The sequence below is a fragment of the Plasmodium gaboni genome, chromosome 14, assembly GCF_001602025.1.
Source record: "Plasmodium gaboni strain SY75 chromosome 14, whole genome shotgun sequence".
In the NCBI taxonomy this organism is placed as follows: domain Eukaryota; phylum Apicomplexa; class Aconoidasida; order Haemosporida; family Plasmodiidae; genus Plasmodium; species Plasmodium gaboni.
In genome coordinates this window covers 1,919,851-1,933,611 of record NC_031494.1, presented here as the reverse complement: position 1 = coordinate 1,933,611, position 13,761 = coordinate 1,919,851, and the positions used below count along the sequence as shown (strand labels likewise).

The window sequence follows — 13,761 nt, the reverse complement described above, 5'->3', positions numbered from 1 at the left end:
ATTAGTAATTTATGTATTTGTGAAACAAAAAAAAAATTAACAAAAGAAAATAAACATTTACATGCTAATGATACCTTAGTATACATAAAAACATGTATTATCAATATATAACACTAAAATAATTATCTAATATGAAAAAAAAAAAAAAAAAAAAAAAAAAAAAAAAAAATTTTATTCGACATGTAAATTAATAAAAAACATATATATTATATAATTGTAGAATTAAATTATAAACATTATTAATAATGTTAATGTAAAAAAAAATTACATACACAAAAATATAAAAAGGATAAAAATATTAATAAACAAGTTTCATATATATTTTATTAAAAGAAATATATATATTATATATATATATATATATATATATATATATATATATACATAATGTATTAATACATAAAAAAAAAAAAAAGAAGAAAAAGAAATTCAAATAACAATTAAAAAAAAAAAAAAAAAAAAAAATAATATTAAAAATTAATTACTATAAATTTTTTCCATATTTTTTTTTTTTTCTTTTTTTTTGTTCAACTTTAAAAGTTAACAAGTATGATATAACAAAAGGGCAGAAAAAAGACACACAATTGTTTTGATGACCCATATAATAAATAAGCAATATGGACATATATATATATATATATATATATATATATATATATATATATATGTATATATTTGCAAAATTATGTTGCACTTGCAAATTTGTATTTCTTTAATTTATAATAATTCAATATTATCAGCATAATTTTTGGAAGGTGATATATTTCTTGATGTTAAGTTATTATTTTGGTTTGTTCTATTTCTAGCTAATGTAAAATCTTTATTTGTTGATCTATTTCTATCATTTGAATATGGTAAAAGTGTAGGGACATCTTCCTCATTATCATCCTTTAAAAAAAATAAAATAAATGAATAAAATCAAATGAATATTCATATATATATAAACGAAAAAATAATGAATATATAAAAAAAAAAAAAAAAAAAAAAAAAAAAACATATAGATATAAACTATATTTTAATTTTTTACCTGTTCTGCATCTATGAATTCCATTTCTGGTTCAAATACATTATTGCTGACATTTCCTCTTTTGGTTTTTATAACTGAATATTTGACATTTTCAAATGTGTCGAAACCTAAAAAAATGAAAGAAAATTAAATAAAATGATATAAAAACATGAATTATTATAATAAAATAATTATTTATGAACATACACACATAAACAAAATATATATATAATTTTATTCTTACCATAATTATAAAATAAGTTTTTAAACTTAGGATTTCGGCAGATATAAGTAATTATAAGCATGACTATACCCATGATAAATATTATAAATAATATTGACTTAGCAGCTAAAGGAAAAGATAAAATGAGAATAAAAAAAAATATAAAATGCCACAAAATGAAATTTGTATGATGGATATGTAAGAATATACAATTAATATAATCAATAATATTTCAATATATGTTACTACATAAATATTTCATAATAAATAAATAATTATATATATATATATATATATATATATATATATTTCCTTACTTTTATTAAATGGTGCATAGGAAGGACAGGGGACTGGAACCTTTTCAGGAACCCATCCATTAACACATATATCACCAGGAACTTTTCTATATGCATTTGCATAAAAGTAAGAACTGCTGGTACATCCTTCAATGGTTAATGTTGGATCATTTGGCTTACATTCATAACTTCCAATTTTTCTTGTAAAACCTGTTTCACATTCATAATCTTCTGGTGTACATTCACATGGTTTTTTATCAACTGTTCTTTTTAAGTCTTTTCCATTAAAACATTCTGATGTTTGTTTTCTTCTCGTGTAGGTAATTTTTCTACCTAATATACACTTATCATTGAAATTTCCACTGGTAGGGGACCATGTTTCATAATCTGAGGAGACGGAATCTGCTGCCCATAAACCTTTACATAAAGGTTGACCAAGAGCATTAAAATCTAGATGATATAAAACACCTACATCATTTCTGGTACCATATACAAGAAATTCTACTGAAGCAGAATTAGGTTCTGCGACAATATTATCAACATCAATAGAAAATTGTCCTAATTCAAAATCAAACCAACTTTGTCCTTCATTCCAACTAAATACAATTTGATTTGTTTTACGTAAATCATCAGCCATAACAATTAAACCACCATAATCACCATATTCATAAATATATGGTCCTTTATGAGCTTCAATCCATGTTACACCACCATCTCTTGATAAAAATGTATTTACTTCATCACTTTCATATCTTAAATGGCTACCTACATTACCTGTTCCCATTATAATACCTACAGCATTTTCTATAGAATAGAAAGGTGCATATTGATGATAATTTGTAATTCCATGTAAATGTAAATAACAATTATCACCACACTCATATTTGTTTCCTCTACTATCAACTTTAGGAGCTTTCAAATACGACCATTCTCCACCTTTATTAAAAGAAATAACAGTTCTAACAGCATCTTCATTTTTTCCTTTGGAATATTGTTTTTTTCTTTTTTCTGTATTAGTCTCAAATGGAGCAATATCTTCTTCAATAGCTGACTTAAAATTTTGGAATCTCAAATCTTCATCTTTAATTTCATCATTAACATCTAAAAAGTTGGCAATATAAACTCCATCTAAACTTAACACTCTATCAAATTCACATTCCCCAGAAGAGGTTCTAATATTATTAGGTAATGATAAAGTATAATTTAAACCTGAAGGATCTGATATATATACATTACCTGTATTAATTTTTTCTGATGATGTTCCATGATTTACATGTAGCATAATAGAACCTTCTGATGTATCTAAAACAGTATATGATTTTTCATGTATATTTTCTGGTAAGTTTGCTTTATTAAAAGTTTTACCTCCATCAGTTGAAACCATCATATTAACAGTTTGTTTTATAACATCATTTAATTTTGCAACAAAAATATATCCATTAGATATTAAAAATTTATTTCCTTGTTTAACTAATACATCAACAGATTTTCCAAAATTATGAGTAGCGACAAAATCAACATCTTTTGACCATCCACTAAATCGTTGTTGATGACCATTTCTATTTTTATGTCGAGTATAATAGATGGTATCTTCTAAATGTGATTCTTTATCACCCCAATTAAATTGTACAACATATATATCAATTAATTGAAATGTTCTACCTAAATCTTTTGTTAATGATAAGGTCTGCATACATTCACCACTATTATCATCATTAGAATAACAAGCTTCTGTCCATGAGGAAACTAAGGCCCAATGAGTTTTAGTACTATGAAACTGCCAAAAATTGATTTTATTTTGATAATTCAATAATCTAAATGTTTCTCCTGAATCTTCTGATATATAATGATTCTTTTGATTTCCTATAATTAATACTATATTTTTGTTTACTGAATTTACCATTATAAGATCTACAGTAGTCATTTCATTCGTATGATTTGATGATGGATCACTTTTATTATTTTCTTTATCCAATAAATTTCCAGTTATATTAGTCCATATTTTTCCTCCATCTGAACTCCTATATAATCTTCCCTTTACAGTTTTTACTAAAACTGTCATATGATTATTACCACACCATTGAACATCATCCACTGCACTATCGAAATTTATTTCACTTACTGATACTTTCTTTTTTGTTATTTGACATTGTGTAAAATTTATACATGAAAAACAAACAAACAAGAATAATAGAAAAACCAAAAATAAATGATTCTTATTTCGTATACTTTTGAAAAAAAACATATTTCGCATTTTTACTTCATTTGAAGAATATCCTTTTTCATATTCTAATAACTTTTTTTGTTTTTCAACCTTTTTTTTCATTATTTATTATTTAACAATTTATATATTATATATATATATATATTATAATCAACAAAATTATAAGAATTTCACATAAATATATATATATATATATATTTATATATATATATATACTTTAATATATCTCTATTTTTATTTTTCTTTATTTATTTTATGAAAAAAAAAAATTCACATATAAGCCTTCAACTATTTTTCACTTGTTATTTTATAAACATATATTGGATCTTCAAAATGTATGATAAATTTTATATATAATATTTTATATATACATTTTTCTTTTTTTTTTTTTTTTTTTTTTTTTTTCTTACCCTTATTCTAATACAGTGAAAAATGGAAAATTACATTATAAAAAAAATATATATTATTATATATCAAATATTTTAGCATTTGAAATATTAATAATATAATAAAAATAATTAAAATGTATATAAAATTTAAAAAAAAAAAAAATAAACTTAAAATGAAAAAATTTAGTAATTCACTATATATGTTTATATTATTTATATTATATTAATTATATATAAAATTAATTTCACATTAAATGTACGTATAGTTTCATTCTTTGTACATATAAATATTATTATATATATATAAATATTTATTTATTTAAAGAGGATATAATACAATATGCTTATATATTCTTATGTAATTAATAAAACCATATTTCACTTTTTTTTTTTTTTTTTTTTTTTTTAAATTATTACTTTTCCTTTTTATTGTGTATATAACAAAATAAGGATAAATATTAGTATGAATAAGCTTTACATAATAGAAATATATTTTATATATATTTTAAAATAGTTGCTTTTTTCTCAAATAAAAAAAAAAAAAAAATGATAATAAAAAAAAGAGAAAAAAATTATTCTTATGAAATATTTAAAAACAAATTTTAACTATATTTTTTGTTTTTTTTTTTTTTATAAATATCAAACCTAAAAGTATAAGGATATACATACCATAATTATATTATAATATATATACATATATATTTAATAATAAAAAGAATTACAGATTTGTATTTATTTATATAATAATAAATACAAAAGAACTATTTACCATTTTATATATTTTCCGAATTAACAATTAGCATTTTACATATAAACAACAAAAAAATAAAAAAAAAAAAAAGGGAAAACCACTATATAAGATATGCGTAGTATATATTATATATGTTATATATATTAGTTTAAGAACATTAAGAAATATATAATACAGTTTTATTTATACATATATATATATATATATATATATATATTTTATTTGTGTAATGTAAAAATAAACATATAACATATTTGTATTATGAATTATTCCTTGGAACTTTCCACAACTATGAAAAATATTACGTTTGTATTCAGGGTATATTTATTTATCCACATACATAAAAAATATAATAAAATAAAATAAATAAACATTCATATATATAAAATATGTATATATAAATATTTTGGTGATATTTTAATAAAACATAGAATCAAGCCCCCAAATTTAAATGAGATATGATTAAGTTAAAAAGTTATGAACACATTAATATCAATAAAAACACTTATAGATATTATACCTTTTAAAAAAGAGAGAACATACAAATTTTCTATAAGTTTATAACCCCAAATATATATATATATATATATATATATTTCTTTTCCGAAATAATTAATTTCATTGCTTTATAATTTGTTAATACATTAATAATACCAAGGACAAAAAATACAACTACTGTATTATATAAAGCTCTAGTATTTACAATCTTTTCTTTATATATATCCATTACTACATTTACAAGAATATGTTGTATCCATAAAAGATTAATTAAATTAAATATTATTTGCTTAATTATATATTGATATAAACATATATATATATATATAATATTATATTATCAAAGTTTTATTTAAAAAAATATGAAAAAGTAAAATACGCACGCACACACATTAATAAAAAAAATATGTATATGTGTATAATATATATATTATTTTATCTTTCTCTCTCAATGAAAGTAAAACCTCAAAATAAAACTATCATTTGAATAAAAAAAGAAAAAAGAAAAAAGAAAAAACAAAAAACAAATTGTAAAATATATATATATATATTTGGATTATTTTCATATTTAAATTATGTACACCTTTTCAACATAATAAAAATTTGTTTCCTTTATTTTAAAATAGAAAATATTAATATCTTATAGTATATAAAACGTATTTTAAAGAAAAATATATATAATATATATAATATATTTTTTTTTATTTATTCTCATTTACATAAAATTAATAAAATACTATACCTTCTTTTTTTTTTTACTTTTTTATTTGTATATAAAATATATATAAATGTAATATGCGCATATTTTTTTTCCTTTTTCTTTTTTTTTTTTTTTCTCTCCTTTTTGATCCAATGTGCATGAATGCGCAATAAAAAAATTTCCAGTGAATAGGACATTTTTATTAATAATTCATGTAAATATATATATGTATAATATACAATATATTTATATATTTTTAATATAATATTATTTATTTATGTATTTATTTATTTATTATTTTTTTTTTTTCGTATAACTTTTTATCTCTTTTTCCGTTTTTGATTTAATAGTACTTATTTTTATAACAGCATTCAATTTTTCTTTCGATGGGAAATATTGAACTTATTTTTGTGTAGTATGATCCCTCATTTGATAAAAAAATAAGATCTGTTATAATTGAAAAGGGAAAATATTATAACAAGAAATAGATATTTATCTATATATATGTATGTATGTGTATGGTTAATAATATTATATAAGTATAATTTAAATTATTGATTAAAAAATATTTCAGAAAAAGGAAATATTTCAGTATATGCATTACAATATTATAAAATATAAGTATATATATATATATATATATATATATATATTTTAATAATTAAATTATAAAAACATTATTCTTTTATTTTTGAACACCATAAATATAAAAAGGATTAATCTTTTATTAATTCAAAAAAAAATATAAATTTGTTTTCATTTTTTCTCATGAATAACAAGAAAAAGGAAATATGGGGTAAAACATAATTCTTTAATAAAGATACTTAAATATATATATACAAAATAAACATATTTTATTCATTGTAAATTATATATATAAATGCAACTGAGTTGTTCATTTTTTTTAATTAGACATATATAATTTGGATTCATTAATATATATATATGTATATATTTTCATTTCATATTGTATAGAAACACGCAAGCGATATTATCTGAAAAAGATCAAAAAGATTTATTACAAGCAGCTAATTTTAGTGAAACAGATATCAAAAAAATGTATAAAAGATTTATAGAGCTTGATACAAATAAAAATGGACAGTTAGATCCAAATGAATTATTTGATGTTCCTGAAATTTGTGATGTAAAATAAAAATAAACAATAAAATTATGATGTATTACAAAATTATAAATTATGAAAAACTTATTCTGGAAATATATATAGAATATCTTTATTTAATATGCATGAAAATGTCCTCATATATTTCTTATCATTAAATACACAGAAAAATAATATTAATACATAATAAATTATTCCACATATATATATGTATATATATATATTTTTTCTTTCTTTAGAATCCCCTAGTGAAAAGGGTTATATCAATATTTGATTCAAATTCAGATGGAAAAGTTTCATTTGTAGAATTTTTAGTTGGAATAAGTAAAATAATTAAATATTATTAATATATATATATATGTATATTTGTTTATTTTTTTTTTTTTTTATCAAAATTGAAATGTATAAACATGATCATACATAGATTCACAATTACTATATATCATATATACTTATATATATTTTTTTTAATACTTCATTACAGCAAAATTAGCATCTAGCACTGATGATTTTCAAAAGAAGAAATTTGCTTTTGATGTATACGATATTAATAAAGATGGAATGATATCCAATGGAGAATTATTTACAGTTATGAAAATGATGGTTGGGAATAATTTGAACGATAGGCAGGTATATTTTAATTTATCAAAATAAAAAAAAATTTGTATATATATGACATTTTTAATTATAATAAATTTTTTTTTTTTTTCCCGATAGTTACAACAATTAGTAGATAGAACTATATTACAAGCAGATAAAGATGGTGATGGAATGATATCCTTTGAAGAATTTAAAGACGTAATAATATATATATATATATACTTATATGCGTCAATACATATTTTATTAATATATATACATATATATCAATATTCCTTTTTGATTTTTCCTTATAGATGATATCACATATGGATGTTGGAAATAAATTGAAGCTAGACTTATAAATTAAAAACTAAACAAATAATTTATACATGAATATACATTGGTTTTTTTTTTTTTTTTTTTTTTTTAATAATTATTAAATTACAAACATTTATCCTCCTCATTTGTATAATACATGTTTCTATTCATAAAACCAATTTATTTTGTTCATTATATAATTATTACTTATATATTTTTATTCTTAATGTTATTTTAGTGGCAAACAAATTTGTAGAAAAAAAATTAAAAAAAATTAAACATCTTCTTTTTTTAAATTAAATTTTATATAATAAAGTTAGCGATCTTTTTCATACATATAAGTATAGAGAACAATATATTTTTTTTTATTTATACAAAATGATAGAATATAAAATTTTTCATCTAAATAATTTCGTATTATTTTGATTTTCCTGTAAGAGAAAGTTCTTGAGCATTCTATTGAATTATTCTTTTTTTCCGCGTGTCCAAACGTTATGCTAGTGAATATAATTATTAGTAACGCATAAATTGTCTACCAAGTTAACCTGTGTAACTTCTTTTTTTTTTTTTCCCTATAAAAAATTATTTTTATTTTTTCATATCGAAAAAAATATATGTTAAGAAGCCATAAAAAATTAATATGTTATTTATTTTTCTTTTATAATATTATTTTTATATAATAAATAAATATATATATATATATTTTTTTTTTTTTCGTGTTTTCCTTTTTGAATAAATTTTACTTCTCTACTTTATATCAATCCTTAATATTAACTATATTATGAAGTACATAAATACCATTTTTCTTGTATTAATCTTCCTTTTTTCTAAATGTAACACTCAAAATTATGATAAGGAAAATTTAAAGGTATGACACTGGAACTTATAAGACACAAAAAAAAAAAAAAAAAAAAGTAAAACATAATAATGAAGTTTATAAAAGTACATGTATATGTTGTAACCATTTATAATATTTCTAAATATATATATTTATATATATATATATATATATATATATTTATATTTATATATAGAAACTGACGGAATATCGCCAACAACATAGAAAAACAGTAGATGGGCGGCTATGTGCAGCAGCTTTTGTTCAGGACGATCAGACATATACAGACTGTACTAGGGCGACAGATCCAAATGGTATAACTGGAAAGGAATGGTGCTATGTTGAAGTTCAATTAATAGGAAAAGGACATAGAGATTGGGATTACTGCAAAGGAGTAATTAATTATGATGTTGTACGAAGTAAAGCACGTACTTTCTTCCAAGCTAAATCCAATGAACTTCATGATGCTGTAAACAAATTAGATTTTGAATACAAAAAATTAGTTGGTATATATGAAAAATATAAAGAGGTATGTGGTAATGCATCCGATTTGTTAAAGAAAAAAATTCAAGATATTAATGATTTAGCAAAACATTCCAGTCGTAATATTAATAGATTACTACTACAAGCAACATCTTTAAGTGATATAGGAAATAAAATAATTGAACTAGAAGATGATGTAGAAAAAAATAGAAAATCATATCTTGAAAATAAAAAAAACTGTTCTATGCAAAAAGGTTATGTTGTAGAAGAAAAAGCTGATGGATTAATGGCTAGTTATTATAATAATGCTTATTTTTCTGGTTATCCTACAGCCATACATAATGACAAATATATAAACTTTATATGGGACACAGGGATACCAATAGAAAATATTCCTTATCAACATTTCTCAATTAGATGGGATGGATATTTAAAAATCCCTGAATCAGATAATTACATTTTCTCAGTAGATCATGATTGTGGGATAAGATTATTTCTAGATAATTCTCCTATAATTGTAGATAATATGCCTTTCCCAAAAGAAGAAGAATCAGAAGAAATAAGACCTATATCCATTCAATCATTTGATAAGATGAATACTAAAGTGCATAAAACAAGCTCAGAAAAGTTAGGATTAATAGGTGGAAAGAAATATAAAATAAGAATTGAATATTTTCATTTAAGTACTATGAAATTTGAAAATCAAGATATATCCCATATTATCTTATATTGGAAGTCGAATAATATTATGGAAGAAATAATACCAACAAATTATTTTTTTCAAGGTAATGTATCTACGCCTTTGAGAATAACCGAATTAAATGGAGATACATTTGAAATATTTCTATTACAAAATGGGGTACACGCATTTATGAATAATATGGGTTATTTAATTAATGACATACCTACAATACATGAAAAATTAAAAGCAATTAGATCGATATATAATTTTAATAAAAATATAATCAAATTTAGAATAAATGTATATTGTATCGTTTATATAGCTATACCAAAAGAAGAAAAAAAGAATGTTCCTTTAAATGATATTACTAAAAAACATTTTACAAACACTAAAGAAACCTTATCAATATATGAAGTAAAAGAAAATTCAAATAACAGTTCAACGGAACAAAAGATATATTATATATATTCTTCACAATATAATGAAGGCGAGGTTATTATATCTCTACCTACTCCTACAACATTTTTACTCTTTATACAACCGAGCGATTTACGATCAGGTGATACATGTAAAGGTTATGTACAACCAGTTTCTCTAACCAGTTCGGTTTATTTCCATTCATGTTACACCTCTTCTTATGAATCCCAAATGTTTGATTGTAATGCTGGATTTAGTGGAAATAACCAAGAAAAAGAATATTCAACATGGAAAACTGCACAAAACAAATCACTAGGACAATACGTAAGTATAAATTTTAAGTATGAAATAGATATACACTCTTTTACATTTAAAACATTGGATTTAACTAATAATAATACAATCAATGAATTATCTTTATATTTTCCAAACATAAAGAACCCAGAAATATTTTCTATATCTCCTGGGCACCATCATTATGTGCTTAAAACCCCCATAAAGACTAATACAGTAAAAGTTGTAATTTCCAAAGTAAATAATCCTAAATATCAAACAGGTGGAAATATAACATTTTATGGTATACCATGTATAGATACAAAAAATCAAGAAAAGGAATTAGACAAAAAAAAAAGTCAATATGAAATTAATATTTTTTTTAGGAGCAAAAATGTACATATTTCTAAACCATTCAATTGGATAATAGATAATGGAATGAAAAAATTAGATCATGGATTTTTCAAATATGGATGGGATCTATTACCTACACCAGTTGATTTAAGATTTTTAGATAAAACAGATCCTACACATGCAGGAATTGCGTTTACCCCATATGAATGTAATAACACTAATATATGTAATAAGCAAACATTTAATAAATGGTCTATAGATCTTATACATGAAGGAACATATTCTGTTACTATAGAAATAGGATCTCCTACAGGAAAACAAGAAATAAATTCAATTAAAGTTAATAATGAAATTTTTATAAATAATATTTTTCTTAAACCTAAGCAATATACTAAAGTAACTTCTAACATTGTTATCAAAGAAAATAAGACATTAGAACTTACAACGAACACAAATACGGTAATACAATCTATACAGATCTTATTCCTTCATAGCTGATAAAATAAAATCAAATAAAAAAATAAACATATACATATGAAGTGTATATATGAATATATATATATATATATATATATATATATATATATATATTTATATTTATATTATGATAACAAAATTTTAGAACAGTGTATTTTATAACATATAATATAATATTTATATAATAATTTTTTTATAATATTACATTAGAATTTATTTATATTATTGAATATATTAAAGAATTATATTATATTTCAATTTATTTTTATAGTGCTAAATTATCATTTATACATTTATTATATACAACAAATTATAATTAAATTCTATGAGAAAAATAGGATCATATTTTTCTTTATTATCTCAATAATTTTTTTTTCTAAAATAAGTGTGAGATTAATAAAAAAAAAAAAAAAAAAATCATTCACGTTTATTTTATAGAACTAAATAATATTTTTTCATAATCTATAATAATTCAAAATTATATTATTATAATATATATGTACAAATATATATTCCATTTTTTTTTAAATATAAAAAAACAGTTTCCCTATTTTCTAATTATATAGTATATATTTTATTAAAAAAATATTAAAATATAATATAAATATTACATATAACAAAATTATGTTTGAGTAATTTTGTTTTATCTCTATAATTTTTATAATTAATTTTAATAATTATATATTGTATTTTATATATTTATGAAAAAATTATTTCCTAATAAAAAGTAATGTATTATTTTTCTTTGAAGTATATAACTAATATTTAATGTTCATATATATTATATAAATTTCAAATATTTAAATATAGAAGAATATATATTTTCTTTCTATTGTGGTTCTTTTTTTTTTTTTTTTTTTTTTCTTCTGTATTAAAGAATATATATAATGAATCATTTTTTTGTTTTTATTTTAAATAAAATATAGAAAAATTCAAATAAAAGTATGATAAATAAATAAATAAATATATATATATACATAATGAATCATTTTTTTGTTTCTATTTTACATAAAAATGTAGAAAAATACAAATAAAGTATGATAAATAAATAAATATTAATATAAATATAGTGTAAGGCTTTTTCCCCTCTTTTTTTTTTTTTTTTTTGTTTTTTCTTTTGTTAAAGTCATTTATTTGTTAACGTACTTTCAGATAATCCCCCACCCCAGTGAATTTTAAATACATGAATAACTATTATGAGATATTAAAATAAACATATATATATTTTTTTTTTTTTTATATATTTAAAAAAGCAAAAATACATATATTTACATATATTCCTATTTATTAATATTATGAAAGGTCGCAGGATCACAAAATGGATACAAATGATTATGAGAATTTAAAGTTTTATAACTACATTCCAGTAAATAAGGAACTAAAGAAATCATGTATCCCATGTCCTGATACTGAAGATTATGAAGCAAAGTTAAATAAAGAATTTGAAGAAGAATTAGATAAAGCATTTCAAGGTAACATCTTAGATCAAATAAATGCAAAAGATATAAATGCTGATTTAAAAAGAGACCTAAAAAAGAAATTGGATATTCTATCAAAAAAAACAGATAGGGCTATTGTTCAATTAATTAAACAAAAAATAAATGAAAACAAAAATAAAGATAATATTACAAACACAAATGATGATGAAGAGGAAAAAGAAACAATGACATTAAATTTTGATAAAAAAAATGATAAGAACTTTGGTCATGTTTTATATAAGACACTTGATAAATTAGATGTAATGGATGATGAATCGGATTAAACTTTTTTTTTTTTATATTATTTCTTTTGTTAACTTGGAAGAATTCAATTTGACCAAATGTTTTACAAATATTTCTTATACGGATTCAATATATATATAATATTTATAATATGAATATATTTATTAATTATATTTTTTTTTATTATATGTTTCTTTTTTTTGTTGTTCTTTTTTTTTTTTTTTTTTTTTTTTTTTTTTATTTAAATATTTAAAAAAAATATTTTTTTATTTTTATTTTTTTATTTTTTATTTATAAAAATATATATTAAATAAATAAATAAATTAAAAAAAAAAAAAAAAAAAAAAAATAAAAAAAAAATATATATATATTAATTATTAAATTTATAAAAAAAATAAAAAAAAATAAA

General features: G+C 19.9%; 4 protein-coding genes across 4 annotated transcripts; 3 read left to right on the top strand and 1 right to left on the bottom strand.

Annotated features, from left to right (window-relative positions):
• Nucleotides 1-717: 717 nt before the first annotated feature.
• Nucleotides 718-3,851, bottom strand: PGSY75_1451800 (putative sortilin; the record flags this gene model as incomplete). The annotated part of the gene is made up of 4 exons (XM_018788201.1): nucleotides 718-888; nucleotides 1,028-1,134; nucleotides 1,251-1,355; nucleotides 1,547-3,851. The coding sequence occupies 4 exons, from the start codon at nucleotides 3,849-3,851 to the stop codon at nucleotides 718-720; spliced, it is 2,688 nt and encodes an 895-aa protein (XP_018639573.1).
• A 3,027-nt stretch (nucleotides 3,852-6,878) lies between these two features.
• Nucleotides 6,879-8,151, top strand: PGSY75_1451700 (putative protein phosphatase 2b regulatory subunit; the record flags this gene model as incomplete). The annotated part of the gene is made up of 6 exons (XM_018788200.1): nucleotides 6,879-6,883; nucleotides 7,063-7,231; nucleotides 7,447-7,531; nucleotides 7,692-7,837; nucleotides 7,925-8,005; nucleotides 8,104-8,151. The coding sequence occupies 6 exons, from the start codon at nucleotides 6,879-6,881 to the stop codon at nucleotides 8,149-8,151; spliced, it is 534 nt and encodes a 177-aa protein (XP_018639572.1).
• A 737-nt stretch (nucleotides 8,152-8,888) lies between these two features.
• Nucleotides 8,889-11,652, top strand: PGSY75_1451600 (LCCL domain-containing protein; the record flags this gene model as incomplete). The annotated part of the gene is made up of 2 exons (XM_018788199.1): nucleotides 8,889-8,975; nucleotides 9,142-11,652. 2 exons carry the CDS (start codon nucleotides 8,889-8,891, stop codon nucleotides 11,650-11,652), a joined length of 2,598 nt encoding a protein of 865 aa, XP_018639571.1.
• A 1,297-nt stretch (nucleotides 11,653-12,949) lies between these two features.
• Nucleotides 12,950-13,393, top strand: PGSY75_1451500 (putative pre-mRNA-splicing factor CWF18; the record flags this gene model as incomplete). Its single annotated transcript, XM_018788198.1, has 1 exon — nucleotides 12,950-13,393. One exon carries the CDS (start codon nucleotides 12,950-12,952, stop codon nucleotides 13,391-13,393), a length of 444 nt encoding a protein of 147 aa, XP_018639570.1.
• Between the last annotated feature and the right edge of the window lie 368 nt (nucleotides 13,394-13,761).